General features: G+C 42.1%; 1 protein-coding gene across 3 annotated transcripts in view; it reads right to left on the bottom strand.

Moving 5' to 3' along the window:
* The window catches only part of Elmod1 (ELMO domain containing 1), a 62,740-nt gene that overhangs the window by 18,057 nt on the left and 26,197 nt on the right, over positions 1-18,486 (bottom strand). For all 3 annotated transcript variants that reach the window (XM_013112996.3, XM_005069545.4, XM_040729919.1), the window contains exons 3-6: positions 9,211-9,356; positions 9,011-9,039; positions 7,676-7,773; positions 5,210-5,339 (exon numbers count right to left, since the gene is read on the bottom strand). In XM_013112996.3, coding sequence (XP_012968450.1) covers positions 5,210-5,339; positions 7,676-7,773; positions 9,011-9,039; positions 9,211-9,356 — 403 coding nt within the window. The remainder of the gene's footprint in view (positions 1-5,209; positions 5,340-7,675; positions 7,774-9,010; positions 9,040-9,210; positions 9,357-18,486) is intronic.

Genomic DNA, 18,486 nt, shown 5'->3' on the forward strand with positions numbered 1-18,486 from the left:
TAGACAGTGGAGAAGACCCTAATTTGGGGTCGAGGGCATGTTTGTGTTTTCTTGCAGGAAAAGAATAAAGCTTCGGCAGCCGTCAGACCATTTAGTGAGATGCATGGAGCAGAGAAAAACTGGACCTGAGACCATGGGAGCCCACCTAAGCCAGTTTGAGTGAGATCTCCTAAATCAGTGTTCCTGACCCTTGATGTCATGGAATCTAGAGCCCAAGAAAGAAAGAAAACAGTCGGTTCGAGATTTCCAGTTTCTCAACAGACCTGCTGCATCAACCTTCCAGACCCATGAGTTTTCATCATGAAGCCAACAGAGAAAAAAGGACCCATTTAAAGCATTTGGACATTGGTATGGACTATGATGAGTGGCAAAAGCCTCTTTTCAGTATTTGAACAGGACATGGTCACTTGAAATATCAGACTTGATGGTTCCTGTTTCTGGAATCACGACTAGGCCAGTGTATTTTTCTGGAGAAATGCAACTTGTCCTAATGCGACAACTACTGTTCATATTTTTCATAATGCTACATGTGTAACATCAATGATTGTGCCCAATGTATCTGTGCAAGTGCACTTTCTAAATGCTTTCCTGAGCAGATCTTGAAACGATTGTAAACTTTATCAAATTGTAAATGTAAATCACATGCGGGTTACCCTTGTAACAGAATGAAAATCACATGCATGTTACTCTTGTAACAGATGAAGGCTGGTAGAATGTTATGGCCCAGATCTGGTGATGGGTATGGTGATGGAGAGGCGCTATGTCAATGGGGGTCCTGGAAATGGTGGCAGTGGCAGTAGGCATTCTGGCTTTATGCCGAGCTCAAACGTGCCTTGTTCCAGAGGCAAGAGATCCGTAACCAAGTATTGCTTAGCTTAGCCCATGGCAATCCCGATAGCCATGAAGGTTGGTTACAGATGATTTAAGATTGGGGTGTCTCCGACGACGGGCAACCTGTGGGGAAGACCCCTCCCACCTAAGACAGGGGTTCAAGGTCCCCCAAAGACGGGAAAGGGAGGGTGACCCTACTTGACCTAAGTCAGGAGTGCCTCATTTGAAAATAAAAAGGGGTGAATTGTGGGAACACCAGACCTTGAGCAGAGACCCACTTCCCCTTCTGCCTGGGAGTAGGCAGCTGTAAGACAATGTTTAGTAAAAACATGTTTACTAAAAACGATACAATAAGTTCCTGGAAAAGGCCTTCCCACGGAAACCGCCCTGACCTCGACCTTGTCCAAAGACTAACCGCACCTTCAAAACCCACACACATCCATCTCTGGTGTCAGAGCAGAACCAGCCAGGGTAGAGGAGAGAGCAGAAGCTTCTCTGGTGGGAGCCTTTCTTAGGAGGTTTTCTTGAACCTTTTTGGAGCCTGTTTAAAGTTCTCTTTATATCATTGAACGAGTCTCTGTGTTTTCAATACCCGACACCCTCCGCACGTTCTTGGACACAGGCCGCGCAGCAGACGTGACAGGCTAAATTTGGCCCATGACTTTTGCTTGCTGACTCTTGTCCTCAACAATTTTGTGATGTAGAAGCAAGGGTCTCATCACTCATCTTAAAGATGAAGCTTGAACCCAGGCAATTAAATACCTGCACTGGCCAGTAGACCAGGCATGGTTTCCTCTGAAGAGATAATGCAGTGTAGTGGTTGGAACACTTTCTAATGATGTGAGCCTGCACGGCTACTTCTCAGCCTCGGTTTTCTCATGCCCCTCTCCAAATGGAGACAATACCAGTACATCTGCACAAGGCACTGTGAGAATTAAGACGGAGAACTCAGTGTAGGATTTATTGTCGTGACCAGAACACAGCAAACATCCAGTAAGAGTTTCAATATTATTATACTTAGAACCCAAATACCCAGAAGGGCAGAATAAAGATCTGTGTGTGTTCAGGAAGGCTAGACATTATTTCAAAATCCAGAGAATAAGAATTAAGAAAGCCAGGTGGCTTCTTCTGAGAGAGCAACGAATAGCAATAGAGCAGCATGGGAAGATTCCTGGACACTTGGTTGTCACAGCTTCCCCTATGCTATGGTGAAATGCGCTGTATGTAATGGAGGGGGTGCAGCAGATAGAGCTGAAAGAGATACATCAGGAAGGGGCTACCATGCTGCTCTGAGCAATATGGACTCCGCGCTAGCACACAGGAAGTTTGAAGGTGTTTTGCTTTGTTTGAGAAAGGATCTTTAAGGCCCGTCATTTTTGCTTCGGCCTCCCCAGTGCTGGGATTTCAGGTGTCTAGGGTTAATAATCCATCTTAATGGCTATACTTGCCTCATGAAAACCTCTCTGTCAGTATTTAGAAGATGGAAGAGAAGAGTCTGATAGTCAGGTTCAGGATTAGAATACTGTAAAAGCCAAACTGGAGACGATAGCAAGATAAGAGAATGGGCGCAGACCCACTGGAGACATATTTGGTGTGGATAAGAATTAGGGATTTCTGTAGATGTAGAGCATGTCCTGACTACATTGCAAACCACGTAAGATCAAAAGGGAAAAGCCTGTCCTCAAAGGACCTAGCTCAGAGACAGGCATGGTGACTCACATCTGTAATCTCAGCATTTTGGAAGCTGAGGCAGGAGGATTGCTCCAAAGTCAAAGACAGACTATTTGGCTACATGGTGAGTTCAGGACCAATTCACAATAACATAGCAAGACTTTGTCTCAAAACAATAAAAACAAAAAAGTGCTAAACCCGATAGTAAACAGTTGTGGATTTACTATTTACTATATATGTGATAGTCAGCCTGAACTAAAATAAATGTAGTTTTCTTACCTCTAAACAAAGAAAATAATCACTACCCCTCTTCTTTAGCCATGACATCGGAATGATAGCATGTACATACTCATATTATAACCACTGGTAAACATTAACAGACTAATCCAGGGGTTCTCAACTTTCTTAATGCTGCAACCCTTTAATACAGTTCCCCATGCTGTTGTGATGCCCAACCATAAAATTATTTTCATTGCTATGTCATGGTGGTAATTTTGCTTCTGTTATGAATTATATCAGAAATATGCGACCCCTTTGAAAAAGTTGTTTGACCCCCAAAGGGGCTGTGATCCACAGGTTGAGAACCACTGGAGTTGTCACATGTGTCTGAAATGAATGCATTACACTGGCCGAGATAAATTCAAAATTAACAAATAGGATTTGGTGTCTGCTCTGTGCCATCTTTAGCTATTCTTAACATATAGCTAAGTGTGATGGCTAATCTTGGCTGTCACTTGACCACATCTGAATTAACAGAAACCCAAGCAGCTGGGCACATTTGTAGTAGGTTTTTCTCAGATGGAGCACTTGAGATGGGGAAGCCCAACCTAAATCTGGGCCACATAAAAGGGCATGGAAGAGGGAAATCTTTGCTTTTTGCCTGCTTGTCCTCACTCTCACTGGCAAGCCCATCTGCCCTGTTCCTGGGCCTTTGTTGGTGCTAGAACCACCAATTCTAGCAGTTGCTTCAGGGTTTCAACCCAGACTGAAAATTGACAGCTCTCTAGGAATTCCCTGGGACTCCAGCACCAGATTGCAACTGATGAAACACAGCCATTGTTGGATTACTTGAACAATAGCTGGTAAGTCACTCTAATAAAATATATATATTCTGTCAGTTCTTTAGAATACTCTGACTAAGAAATTTCAGTGAATCACGCATTCACCCCATTCCTCTTTTTGCTGAACACCTGCTATCCTACTATAACCCAGTTCATATACCAGACAAGCCACATTGCAGGCATCCAAATACCATCAGCTAATTTTGAGTTTATCTCAGCCATTGTGAAGCATTTCAGACATGTATAACCAGGCTGTTAATTGTGCTTATTCATTTTATTCTAATTTTCCTTGATCCTTGCTATTATATAATGTTGCTGAGTTTGACAACCTCCATTAGAAAACAGTCAGGGAGATGGGCAATAGGAGAAGGCAGAACTCAGTGAGTAGGCTAGCTGAAATTAGCAAGAATGAGGTTTCTTCAGTTTTTTATGCTCACCTCAGATCCAGCACTACTTAGTAGAGATAAATGAATCACCAACTTAAGTACTCGTATACACAAAACACGCACTCTTTCACATAAAACACAAGACACATTAAAAAATTACATCTGTTGACATTTCCAGTTAAACAAAGGTGAGGCAGATAAACAAACAAATGCTTTCCCCCCTCTCCCTTTCCCTTCCTCTTTCCCTCTCCCCCCTCTCTCTTTCCTTTTTTTGAGATAAACCATGTATATGCGATCAGTGTATGACTACACACACATGAGTGCAGGTGCCTGAAGCGGCCAGCAGAGGGTATCATAGCCCTTGGAGCTGGAGTTACTTGCAGTTGAGAGCCACCAACTTTAAGCAGCGTGCTCTCTTGACTGAACCATCTCTCCAGCCCCTCCCCTTGTTTCATCACTGCCCATTTTACAAAACCAGTGCTCTAACCCCTGAGCTATGGAGCCCATCACTGCCCATTTTAATTTGAGGAAGACAGAGAGGAACACTTGATGCCAGGAGAGTGTCTATTTTCAGAAGTGCAGGTCTAAAACATTTTAATTTAGCTAGTACCTCCAAATGTTGCTCTGCACTTTATTCTTGGGGTTTTATTTACCACATAGTTTGGTGTTTTGTGGAAAGTTTTATTGCTATTTGATGATGCTGCAGCATTAGAGTTCACAAGATTTGAAGCAAGGAATACTTACAATTCCACATTACCTTCCTGGCAGTTTTAATGTGCCGAGTCTAAACCTTTAACCTGCTCTTTGAATGTTTGCCAAGTCACATGAATAAATAATCAGTGTGAGGATCTTGGGTAATTTCCCCAGAGGGCTATTGCTGAAGCAGAAATCAACCTTATTGTCTTTGATGTGTATTGCAGTCGTAAGTTAAAAACCCCATGACACTCTGACAAACACTGCCTCGTTTCTCCTACAGCTGTCAACACATTTGAAACAATCCCAAACTTGAGCCAAGTATGAGGTGCCCCTCCCTCATGGAAATCACCTCTGATGCTTTCTCAGATATAAAAGTCAACTAACTTTAATGTTAATTTCTCAGATTAATTTCTCCTATGAAAATTTTGCCCCCAACCAGCAAGAGAAGCCACCCTGCCAGTCTGCCACAGCACCCATGCCTCACTCGTTTTGCTGTCCTCGACGCACACAACAGCCTGGTCTGAGAGCTGGGCAGCCATCGGCTGATGTTAGAGAAGGACTCACCTTCAAAAGCATCTCTTCGTGCTGGGGGTTGTCAGAATCGTAGGGCTCTCTGCGCAGCTTTTCCACATCTGCAATGAGGTTTCTGTAACCCACAATTTGCAGAAGGCAAGCCTGGAGAGAGATCCCCAACCTAAAGCACAGAAGGGCTGAGTGTGAGGAGAAGAGGACTCGTGTGCTGTCGGCATTCGCTCACTTGATGCCTGTATGCTAGCAGTTGTGTAAATATCGCCACGTGATTTTCAGGGGTGCACATTCACGTACATATTCACCCTTCCCTTTTCTCCTTCCTTGTTTAGTTTCTCCAGACATGGCCTCAGGCTGGCCTAGAACTCACTTCATAGCCCAGGCTGGCCTCATATTCTAGACAATCCTCCTGCCTCAGTCACGCACCATGCTTGGCTAGAAGCACGCTTTTTGTTGAACTGTGAAAATCCTTTCCCTTCATTGTAGCTTTGTGCAAGTGCAAGTTTAACGGTTTGACTTAAAAACAAACAAGGGAGGCCTTCAGGAAGGTGGCCTGAAAGATGTAAAAACAGGGTTGACAGAGTCTTGGGGACCATTTAGGTGGGTATATTCCATTTACTTCTAAAGTCTGTGAGTGAGAGAGAGACAGAGGGAGAGAGGGAAAGAGGGAGGGAGCCCTCAGGAGATTCAGGACAAGAAACTTTTAGACAAAATAAAAGAAACAAAATGGCAGTGGCGATGGCCATGGTGACATCTCCTCTGTGTGCTCTGAAAGATTTACCTCCACCATTCCCCTTCCAGGTCCTGCTTGTTTTATGATGTCTATTCTTCTAGTCCAGGGGTTCTCAACCTTCCTAACGCTGCGGTCTTTTAATACAGTTCTTCCTGTGGTGGTGACCTCCAACCATAAAATTATTTCTATTGCTACCTCATGACTGTAATTTTGCTACTGTTATGAATCATAATATCACAAATATCTGATATGCAGGATATCTGATATGTGACCCCATGTGAGAATGTCATTCAAACCCCAAATGGCCAAGACCCACAGGTTGAGAACCACTGTTCTAGTCTCATTTTCCAGGGCTAGAAAAAAAATCAGTCCTATTCCTTCAATTCCCTCTCATGGGCATGGATTCTGATTCATACAGTACACATTCTGCTGTGAGTGCATAGCATGTTGAACATATCTATATCTATGCATACATATGTAACAATAATAATTAGAGAAAAAGAAGCTATGAATTAGAGGGGTAAGAAGGGCTGTAAGGGAGGAGGAGAAGGGAAATGATGTAATTACATTTTATTAAAAAATAAAAATGCCAGCTTTAAAATTTTAATGAAGATTTATTATTTGTGTATGTGTCTGAATTTATGTGCATCATGTGCATGCAAGTGACTGCAGAAGCCAGAAGGGGGCATCAGATCTCTCAGAACTGGATTTATAGGTAGCTGTGAGTTGCCAGTTGGGTCCTGGGAACCAAACTCAAGTTCTCTGCAGGAACATTAAGTGCTCCTAACTGCTGAACCATCTCTCCAGGCCATGAGAAAATTTTAAAGCTATATTTACTACATAATTAAAATAATTAAATCAACCTTAACATCTGAATGAGGCAAATGTACAACTTACTTACTAGCTTAGAGGAAATAGAGGTTTTTTTTCTGAGCTCCTGGATAGATGGAGAGAAAGAGCAGTGCCTAACATACTCTGAAATTCCCTTTAACTCTGTCTCCATCTTTGTTATTAACAGTCTTTCCCAGTAGTGACATCTGAAGTGCTCATGCACATAGATCTACGAGACAGTTTGATTGTTACCAACTTCAAGCTATCTTTAAATATACCTGTATTTAGAATTAATTCTCCTTAATGCCTGTAAGGTCCAAATTTCACTGAAAAATTGTTGCACCCAGTGGGAAATATAAAGCTAATTTAAAATGTCACGAACATTGCCAAATGCATTTTAATACTTCCAAGATGAGAGGAATAAATTATAAAGTTCTAAAGTATTCAGATAAAAACCATCTCTTCCTCCCACACAGGCCTGTCTTCTTGACAAGCAGGTAGGAACTGTCTCCAAGATTTTCAGCCCTGCATGATGGAATATTCATGAGGGACCTGAAGGACTATTCTAGATGGAGCGGAATCAGTGTAAGCACATTTATGATTTGAGCATATGAAACTAATGTAAAGCACAGAAATCAAGTGGCGTCCTGTTGATGAATGGGCTTTCATGATCTCATATTTTTGCTGCCAGCTTGCACACCCCTTTTCTCATTCATGGCAAGAGGCCCATAAGCTTACAAACCCAAAGCCTAAAGTCACTGCCACTTACAAACGTGAAGCACCTCTGTTTTACTTAATATTCATCCAGAAATCAAAACACTGCAGATAATTATTTTAAAAAAGGGGGGGGGGGGGGGAGAAAGGGGGAGAGAGAAAAAAGGCAGACACAGTCATGTGATCTGTGCTCTGTATTTCTCACACGCAAGTCCCATTCTTACTGTGGGTTGATGTCAGGGTTAATTTGTTTCAGCTCCATGATGTCGTCAATAGTCTTTTCGATGGCATCGGGGTGAACACTCACTGATGTCTGCAACAGCTGGAAAACATCTTTCAGTCAGTTTCTTTCATTAGCTTCAGTGGCTTAAATAATACCTCCTGGGACGAAGGCTTCAAGTACTACACTTCTATTTGAAAGTGGGCTCTAGAAACAGACTGGTGAGTGTTTGGATCCCAATGCACTGTGTGTTTCCACAACTGGGGTAGTGCCATCTTCCCAGTCAAGGTATTTGACATAAAGCAGTCACACAGAAGGTTTGTGTTTTGCTTTGTTCTTTTCATTGTCATTTGCTTTAAGCTATTTATATTACACTGGTATGGTTTCCTTTTCACCTGATAGAATGAGCCCCCCCCAATAGTCTAAAGGTTGCCAAAGTTAAAGAAGATTAAGATGAAAATTACTAAAAAATCTTGCAAAATAAAGCGTATTTTCTCTTATGTAGATAGTCAACTGTCTACTATTTTTTAAAAATTACTTTTTTTTCTGTATGTATGGGTGTTTTACCTGTGTGTATGCCTGTGTACCAGGAGTGTGCAGTGCACTTGGAGGTCAGAAGAGGGTGTCAGATACCCCAGACTGGAGTTACTGATGCTTGTGAGCCCATGTGGGTGCTGGGAATCCAACTTGGGTCCTCTGAAGAGCTTCTAGTCACTGAGCCCTCTCTCCAGCCCTGTGCTGTTATTACAATTCCTTTTTGTTTCTTTTTTTTTTTTTAGACAGAGTGTCTCTGTGTAGCTTTGGAGTCTGTCCTGGAACTCACTCTGTATACCAGACTGGCCTTGAACTCAGAGATTTGCCTGCTTCTGCCTCCCAAGTGCTGGGATTGAAGGTGTGCACCACCACCGCTGGCTATTATTGTTTTATGATTTAAGAGGTGGTATAAAATGAGTTAATTCAACACTAGACTAAACTTTACAAGTCTGCCTAGAAACTGTTACATATGTAAAAATGTATATTACTTTCTGTTTACATTAGCTTCTGGCCAGTGATATATTTTTGTCCTTGCAATTTTATTTTAGTCTTTATTGTCTTAAAGCATTTTATTCCATTGTGTATATAGCTGTGTGGGGTGCACACAGTACACAGCATGTATGGAAGTCAGAGGATAGTCTGAGGAGTCAGTTTCTCCATGTGGGACCTGGGGATCAAACCCAGGCTTGGTGGCAGCCACCGTTACCCGCTGAGCCGTGTCACTGTTCCACAATTTGTATGTTTTCTGATCAAGATAAGCCCCTCACTGAAAAGTCACTGAAAAATGAGGAAACTATTTCCTTACCTTACTTTTCGAATCCCTCAGTGATGTCTCTGTTAAGGCAATGACAAACACACACACACACACACACACACACACACACACACACAAATGTCGTTAGCTATAACCGGTTATGAGGGCTTGAATATTATTTACTTATATATCATATGGCATTCTCAATCCCACAACCCTGAACCCTGCCTTCCCATGCACTCCTCGCTCACCGATTTTCATGGTTCTAGAAGCTCCAGGCTTGGTGCTGTAGCAAATCCTTTGCAGCTCGCACCTTCCTGTGAGCTTCCGCATCACAAACTTCATGCAGCGCCACAAAAATTTACAGTAGAAATACAGGCAAACCTGGATCAGCATCCTGTGGGGAACAAAAGACAGCGCCCTTCCGATAGAAAGCTGGGAGAGGACAGAAAGCAACCACCACCAGCAAGAAAAGCAGCAGGGAAGAGAACCAGTTATTAGATCTCAGTGTCCACAGGTACTCATCAAGCCACTCCTGAGAGGGACAGTTACCATGGCTACACAACTCCAACAAGCGAGGGGAAACCCGAGGATTCTGTTTTCTCCCATCTTTGTCTAAATATTTTGGCAATCAATCAGTGTTGATATGGCCTCTGCCTGAGACATAAGGTGTGGGTGCCTCCTCTTGCCTGGAGGACTGGGTGTTTACCCCCCTCCGCACCTCCCATCCCAAACCCGCCTCCAGCCTTAATTCCTTAATGTCCTCCACTGGTGCCCCACTGCCAGCATTTTCTCCTTTCCGTTCTCCCGTCCTTTCGTGTCTGTCTGTGCTTTCCGTGGCCTCTGCTCGTCCCCTTTGGTTGTGTGGTTACTGCCTTCCTTGCTGACCACTCCCAGCATGCCTTGCTTCTGCCCAAAGGCTTCCTCATCAATCTGCAGAGGCAGCATTTTTGACCTTTCATTCTTCCTCCGAGAGGACAACGTTCTCTGATTTAAAATTTTCAGAAACTCTATGGGAGTCTTTTCTGGGTTCCTACAAAGCACTCTGTTCTTTACCACACACACACGCAACTCACTCCAGTGACACCTCAGCAAACCGTCATGTCTCCAAGCATGCGAGTATTCACATGTAACTCAACTCATGACTTTGTTTTTATTTTTATTTATTTATTTATTATTATTTTATTTTTTGGTTTTTCGAGATAGGGGTTCTCTGTGTTGTTTTGGAGGCTGGAACTAGCTCTTATAGACCAGGCTGGCCTCGAACTCACAAAGATCCTCCTGCCTCTGCCTCCCAAGTGCTGGGATTAAAGGTGTGTGCCACCAACGCCCATCTGTGACTTTGTTTTTATTAATGTAGATTTTTTGATTTAAAAATGGAAATGCCTGCTACTTTCTGCTATTGTTCAGAATCTCATGGTGACTCCAGGCTTTAGAAACAATGACAACCTGTCACCCAGAACGTTATGTTCAGCCCCTCTTCACACTGTGTTCTTAGGAGACAGAGTTATATCTATTACTTCCCTTTGATGTCATTTCTTTTTTTTCTCAAATGTTCTCTGATTTTTTTCTTGTTCCAAAATAAGGTGTTTGGGTCTATTTGGATCAATTACGGTGGTTAGCATTCTTAACAATGTGTCTCATTTAGTTGGCCAATTAGTCAACTAATTTGTTTATATTCATGTGTTCGAATTGTTCTGGTTCTAATATCATCAACAGCCTTGTGTTAAAAGTAGAGTCTAATGTGTATAAAGGCACATGGTTTAGATTTTATAAACACAAAGGAAATGATGATAAGAAACAGCACAGCACCCAAACTGTTCCACAAAGAAGATACCATGGAGTACTCCACAGGCAGGAAAATCACACCGCAGGATAGTAAATAACATGAGAACACTCATGATATTTACTTGATAGAAAAAAAAACCGCACACAAATACACATGCAATGACCTAGATTTCCTCCAAGAAGTAAAACAACTTTAATAGTGATATGTAAACAGTAGGAGGGGGCTAGCCAGCTACCTGATGAAATGTTAATAATAGTATTGCTAGCTATAGGAGTCATCAGTAAGAATTTCTTCTTGATTTACTAAGTACAGTTTCTTTTTCCTAAATATTATCTTAAGAAACATGACAATGATAGAAACCCTAACGTGTAAAATTATCACCAAAAGTCATGCTTTTTCTGTGTGCAGCCAGTTACTATGAAACTGACAGAATGCTGCACTTACTGTGTTAATCAAGCCTGACATTTAAGTGTTCTAGTCAAAAATATTCTGAGCTCTGGTAGGATTTGGGTTAACAGGTTTCAAAAAAAAAGTTACCCTAAAAAATAGTTAGTAGAACATTTTAATTAGTCAAGTAAGAAGGTTATAAAACCTCGATATGTTCATTTGGAAAATAAATTCTATTTTCTATCCGTTGGATGACTATTGCAGAAAAAAAGATTGAGTTGTATCTTTGTTGACTAGTATCCAGCCAAATGCTCATGACAGTAATCCTGGGAAGTATTGTCCTGTTACAATGTAAAGAAGGAAAGTTGTCATATCTGTTCTGTGTGTAGTTTTCAATGGCAAACGGCCTCAGCATGTGGATCAAGGTCCAGAAAAACCCCCTTTCAAGCCCGTGCAGCAGGACTCTACACCATGATCTCTGGGTCCTTGTAGAACTAAGTCTCCCAAGAGTTAAAAGGCTCTGAGAATTGCTTATGAAGTGCTATTGTTTATGACTTGCACATCCTCTAAAGGCCCATGTGTTAAAGCCTTGGTCCCTAGGAAGGTACTCTTGGGACCTAGCAGGAAGGGTTTAGGTCACTGGGGGCCTGTCTGTGACAGTGACTATGGGAGCCTGTCCCTCTACTCCTCTCCTCCTCCTTTTCTGTGTGGCCATGAGGTGAACAGCTTTGCTCCTTGGGTACCTCCAACCTGAAGTGCTGCCTCATCAGAGGTCCAGAGTGACAGGACACAGTCATGAGTCAAGTAAATCTCATTGAAGTTGCTCTCCGGTATTGATTATAGCAAGAGGAGTTTATTAACACATGGAGCTCCTTCATCATCACTCTACCCAGGGTAAAGGCACCACCATTTTACAGCTTAAATTAAGCTCAGGATGACTCCACTGTGACTACTTCAACAGGCCTACACAGAGGTGTGGCTTGAGACTTAGTTGTCATCCTAGGCATCAGGAAAGTGTCACTCTTAGTGACTTAGAGCCTGGGTATCATTTCTTCCCTAGGTCTCCTTGTATTGCAGGAGAAAAAAAAAACCCATGTGGGTTTCATAAGCAGATAAAAGACATCCTATCCTGTGTGCTTTTCTCTGTCTCTGTCTCTCTTTTCATACTCACAAGGATATTTACATTGTCAAAAGTAATGAAATGCAGTAGAAATGCCATGGTGGGTTAGGACAGAGGCATCACTCTGAAGGTATGCAGAAGACTGCGACAGCCCATAGTCACATGAACCACACCACAAAACACAAATGACAAACTCCTAAATGAACTGGCATACTACCTACTCTTTTGTAAGTTTCATTCTTGCAGTCTTTGTAACACTATTTGTTATCCAAGATAAATTTAAATTTCCCCTTATTTTTCTCTTGTTTTTTTGAAAGAAGTAAAGTTTGTTTTTTTTATGGTATAAGAGTTGTGCCAGCATGTATGTTTGTATACCATATGTGTGCCTGGTACTGAGAAATCCAGAAGAGGGAGTTGGATCCCCTGAACTGGAGTTAGGGATATTTGTGAGTCACTGCGTGGGTGCCAGGAGCCAGTCCCTCCCTTATTTTTCTAATGAGCCAACATCCACAGTCATTTCACCTAAGGAACAGCTTGCCATGCTAAGCACTATCTTTTGTTGTTGTTAGGTAGTGTCTTTAAAAAAAAATCACCAGATGAATCAGTATTTTGATAGACATAATCTTTTAGGTCCAGTCTAGGCAAGGCATGCTTGAAGGTGGAAGCTTGGAGTTCCCCGCTATATTGACAGTCCTATTTTGAGGACAGAAACTATATCCAACTTTCTGCTATGCAGAAAAAGCATATTGGCACAACTCTTCAAGCACGTCCCAAAGCTTGAAGTTTGAAGGGGAAACTCGAGATGGTCAAGAGCAGAACAAATTTTAAAATGGTGGCAAGCTTTGTGAGGTTCTTAGCTACTTTGACGTATTACTCTGAGAAGGAGGAAATTAAGGAACAGATGCATGAATATGTTTTTCCTTTCTGCTTGAGGAAGGAGAGGAATGGGGCGAGGGAGGAAGGACCTGTCTAGCTCTTAGGGTTGTGGAACTCTCAGACTCACTCTTCCTCATTTCCCATTGTGGGTTTCTGCTTGTCTGTTTTTCCTTTTTTGCTTGTTTGTTTGTTTGAGACAGGGTTTCTCTGTGGCTTTGGAGGATGTCCTGGCACTAGCTCTTTGAGACAGGGTTTCTCTGTGGCTTTGGAGGATCTCCTGGCACTAGCTCTTGTGGACCAGGCTGGTCTTGAACTCACAGAGATCCGCCTGCCTCTGCCTCCCGAGTGCTGAGATTAAAGGCGAGCACCACCATTGCCTGGCTCCCATTGTGTTTTATGCCCTAAGGTTTGAGAGGAGGCATTGTACACACTCATGCAACAGACCTTGTTGGCTTCCTCTTTCACAGCCAGTCATCCTGTTTTTCTATCTCTCACCACGTCCACAAACAACCCGTGCTCAGAGTGGCTTCTCCCAGCTTGAACTGACATAAGCTTAGTTTTCAGGACACTTGCTTTACTCCTTTCACTTCTGATAAAGTCTGTCATATTTTAAAAGGATTCTCACGACTAGAAAGCAAAGCCTCTGACAGTCACCCATGCACAGGCAGCAAGGTTTTGCACTTGCTTCTGATTTTCATTCTTGTCTTCCTGATAATGTTCCAGAATGAGGAGCTGCAGCCTCTGAGCAGGAATGCTTTGCTGAAACACAGGGGACTTTGACTCAATTGTAAGAGCTAGTATAAATCTCACATCTCCAACATTGTCTGCTACTGCTGTTTATTAACACACTGTATAGTGGGGTTTATTGCTGAGTTCACTGCAATGTTCTTCCATAAAACAGTTATGACTATGTTTAGTATTGAAAATCACTCTCTAGCCTGAGCCAGAATAGCATCCAGTGTAAATTATTGAAAATAAATCATATCCTTGTCACCGAATAAAAGTGAACTCCTGTCTGGGCTGCTTCATTAGAGGAACACCGTCAGCATGGACGGGGTCTCAGAAAAAGGGGATTTAACTAGAGCTAGGTCGTGCCTCGCTCCGAGGGTGAGGGTGGGTACCTGTGTTGCACACTACTCCATGATCTTAAATTTGGGGATCTGATGTCTTCATTTGAAATGATAAGAGAAAACAGGGTTTAAAAACATAGTTTCATTGAATGTGCTAATGAAAGTCAATTCCTGCTTGGAGAAATCCTGCAATAAACAAGAAGCCGACTCTTGGTGAGAAAAGGAGATATCCAAAGGCAAATCAGTGCTTGCTCACATCACAGTTTCTCAAATGAAACACTTCTCACGGAAATGAGCATTAAGCACAGCAAGCCACTCAGCATTCGCAGCATCAAATACATACTCTAACATGAGTGAAGAAATCTATGGTTGTCCTCCTGAAGTTCTTAATCAGAGATACTGCGCAGTTAGAGTGGGATTAACATGACAAAAGGTGTTTGACCTTGTGAAGGGGACCCTTTCCCATGTAAACTTCCCAAGGGGAAGAGAAATTCAGAAGATTTGAAATGTGACCAGAATGTGAAATCACACATGGAAAAGATTCCCCTCTTAAAGAGCAGGGAGTCCCCGATCTTGTCACCAGCTGGAGTGGGGCTCACAGTCTTTCCTAACATTCTTTGTCCAGAAACCATCCTGTTTTCTGAAAAGTAAAAATTAAAGGGGCTGCTGGGTAACTGTCTTCCATGGTTTCATGTTATCGCTAACTCTGTTGCCATGGTGACAGGCATCATGTTGCTGTTCAGAGAAATTTTGTCTGTGGGTTTAGAGAACAAGCAGTGATTGTGGGTCAGTGAGATAATTAATTAATTAATGGCTCGTCCTTTTCCATTCAAGGAGAAGGGGATGGAGGTTTAATTCAACGTATTAATGGCATCATTACTCTAGTTAAAAATCTGATTTATAAGAGCTTTCCTTTTATAAGACTCATTTTTCTGAAAGTCACGACTTTTTTCTTCTGTGTATATGAAGGGAGCAGCAAACACTATATGTTGACATTTAGAAATACTTAAATGTCACATCAACTGTGAACCTTTATTGGTAAATTAAAGTGTTTTTTAAAACTAGGGTCAGGGGAGGTGACTCAGTTAGTAAGTGCTTTCTTCACAGGCATGAGGACCAGAGTTCAATCCCTAGCATCCACATAAAGAGTCAAGGGTGGGACTGTGCTCTACACTGGTGATGAGGAGGCAGAGAGAGAGGAGGATCTCTCAGGCTTACTTCTCAGCTGCTCGAGCCAAACCAGAGAGTTCCATGCTTAATGAAAGGCTCTGTCTCAAAATTAAGGAGGTAAGTAACTGGGGAAAATACCCAGTATTGACCTTTGGCCTCCACATACATAAACATACATATGCATGTACACCTGACCATCCATGTGCACACAAACACATCCACGTAAAAATACCTCTCAAACCATGAAAATTAAATAAATAAACAAATACAGCACGGCCATCTGTGGTAGTTTGGATGTAATTGGCCTCCCTAAGCTCATAGGAAGTGGCACTATTGGGAGGTGTGTCCTTGCTAAAGGAAGTGTGTCACTGTGGGGCAGGCTTTAAGGTCTCTATTTTGCTTAAGCTTCTCTCAGTGTCACCATCCATTTCCTGTCACTTTCTGATTAAGATGTAGCCAGCACCATGTCTGCCTGCACAGTGCCTCGCTCCCTGCTATGGTGATAATGGAATGAACCTCTGAAACTACAAGTGAGCTACCCCAATTAAATGTTTCCCTTGTAAGAGTTGTCATGATCATGGTGTCTCTTCACTGAAGTTGCTACCAGGAGTGGGGTATTGCTGTGATAGGCTGGACCGTGTTTTTTTTTGGAGTAATATGGACTTTGGTACTTTGGGTTAGAAAAGCAGTGGAATGCTTTAAGCACTGTTTAATGGGCCATGCTAGTAGGAACATGGTAGACAGTGGTGCTGATGAGATTTGATAAACTGTGGAGGGCTACCTCAAAAGGTTTCAGAGGAGAAGAATTTTAATGTGTTGCTTAGAGATCATTCTTGTGATATTTTGGTGAAGAATGTGGTTGCTTTTTGCCGGTGTCCAAAAAGTCTGCCTGAGGATAAAATAAAGAGTTTTGAGTTAATTCTGTTGGCAGAAGAAATCCTCAAACAGCCTAGTATAGACTGATGTGTGGCTATAGTGAAGGTTTATAATGAAAAGGAGCAAGCAGAGCAAAAAAAAAAAACAAAATGTACATATTGAGAAAAGGGGGCAGGAAGTGGAATAGAGCTAAATCCTGTGTTCAAGGAGATAAACCGATTAAGAAATCAAATAAAGGGAGTGGTGACCTCAGGGCAAGATCCCACCCAGCTAAGTTTCCAACTTGTGAAAAGGAATTAAAGAAGAGTTTAGAGCTGGATGTGGTGGTTCACACCTTTAATCCCAGCACTCAGAAGGCAGAGGTTTTCTATTTCTGAATTTAAGGCTAGTTTGGTTTACAGAGCTAGTTCAAGGACAGCCAAGCATAGGTAGTAAAGGTAACAATTAAAAACAGAAAGCTAGTGAAGATGTAATTGAATGAGGAGGCCATGTTCCAGCTCCAGCAAGCAGAAGACCTTGGTGACTTCAGCCATGTCATTCTGGTGTTAGAGTTAAGGATAGAAGAAATGGGTTATGGAATTTGTCTCTGAGCCTAAAGAAAGCCACAGAGGTGAGGCATGTGTCAGGGGTCTTACTGAATGGAGGCCTAGAGAGACCAGTTAGTGAAGCCGTGAAGGTGAAGCCTTGATTGCCTTGGATACCCTAAGATGTCAGAGATGCCAAAGCCATTGGTCACCTGCTGAGGAAAATTGCTAACAGGGAGTGGAACCATCCAAAGAGAAAGAACTGTGTTGTAGTCAACACAGATGAATAGAGTTGGAGATCTGAAGAGCATTTTGACATCAGACATGGACATGCAGAGTTTGGAGTTTGCCCATCTGGTTTTCGGTCTTGCTCTGGTCCAGCATTTCCTCAATATGCTCCCTTACCTACATTTTCAAATGGTAATGTATACCTTGTACCATTATATGTTGGAAGTATGTGATCTGTTTTTTTTTTAATTTTGCTTTTATAGGGTATTACAGTTAAGAGATTACATGCATCTCAGAAGAGACTTTGAACTTTGCACTTTAAAGTATTGTTGAGACTGTGATAGACAGTGGGGACTTTTGAAGTTGGATTAAATGTATTTTGCATTATGATATTGGTATAAGCTTATAGGGGCCAGGGAGTGAATGCAGTAGTTTGAATGTAATTGGCCCCCATAAGCTCATAGGGAGTAGCACTGTTGGGAGGTGTGGCTTTGTTGAAGTGTGTCACTGTGGGGCAGGCTTTGAGGTCTCTAACACTTCTTAAGCTTTGCTCAGCATCACGGTCCATTTCTTGTTGCCTTCTGGTCACAGTCCATTTCTTGTTGCTTTCTGAGGAAGATGCAGCCAGCACCATGTCTGCCTGCACACTACTACGCTCCCTACTATGATGATAATGGATTGAACCTCTGAAACTGTAAACCAGTCCCAGTGAAATGTTTTCCTTGTAAGAGCTGCTATGGTCATGGTGTCTTCACAACACTAGAAACCCTAATTAAGACATCCTCTAAAGGTAACATTAATGTTTTATCATCTATTATAGACCTCAAAATATTCTTATAGGAGATAGAAATGGGCCTTTTTATTATTGATTTGATATATAATATAATAAAAAACCTTAGACCACTAGGTCAGAGGATCTTATCATTATTGTGAATAACCCAATTTCCGTTAATAGCCTAGAGGATTTTGAGGACAGAGACCTGAAGTGAGTTTAGGTGAAAGCTAACATTACCCTCAGACAGTGGACTTAGTCCCTCATGGAACTGAACACACACACAATGGAACTTACAATGTCATAAAGAGGAATGAAGAGCAGGAATCATGGAAGAGGAAGAAGAGAGTCATTTAATATCCTTGTCCCTAATGTATTCACAGTCTAGTAAGGAAAAAGGACAAGAAGAACAAAATATGGGGGTCGGCAAGATGGCTCAGTGGGTAAGTCAGTAAAGACTGGTGACCTGAGTTTGCTTCCTGGAACACATATGAAGGTGGACTGAAAGAATGAACTCCACAGAACTGTCCTTTGGCTGCCATACATGTGCTGACACACACACACACACACACACACACACACACACACACACGTGCGCGTCCATGCACAAACTTAGCAACAACAATAATAAATAATTAAAAACTGAAATATTGAAAAATAGAACAATAATTCTAGAGGAGGATATATGGTTCTATCCTGTGAGATGGAAGAGAAA

The sequence above is a fragment of the Mesocricetus auratus genome, unplaced genomic scaffold, assembly GCF_017639785.1.
Source record: "Mesocricetus auratus isolate SY011 unplaced genomic scaffold, BCM_Maur_2.0 Super-Scaffold_100022, whole genome shotgun sequence".
Taxonomy (NCBI): Eukaryota; Metazoa; Chordata; class Mammalia; order Rodentia; family Cricetidae; genus Mesocricetus; species Mesocricetus auratus.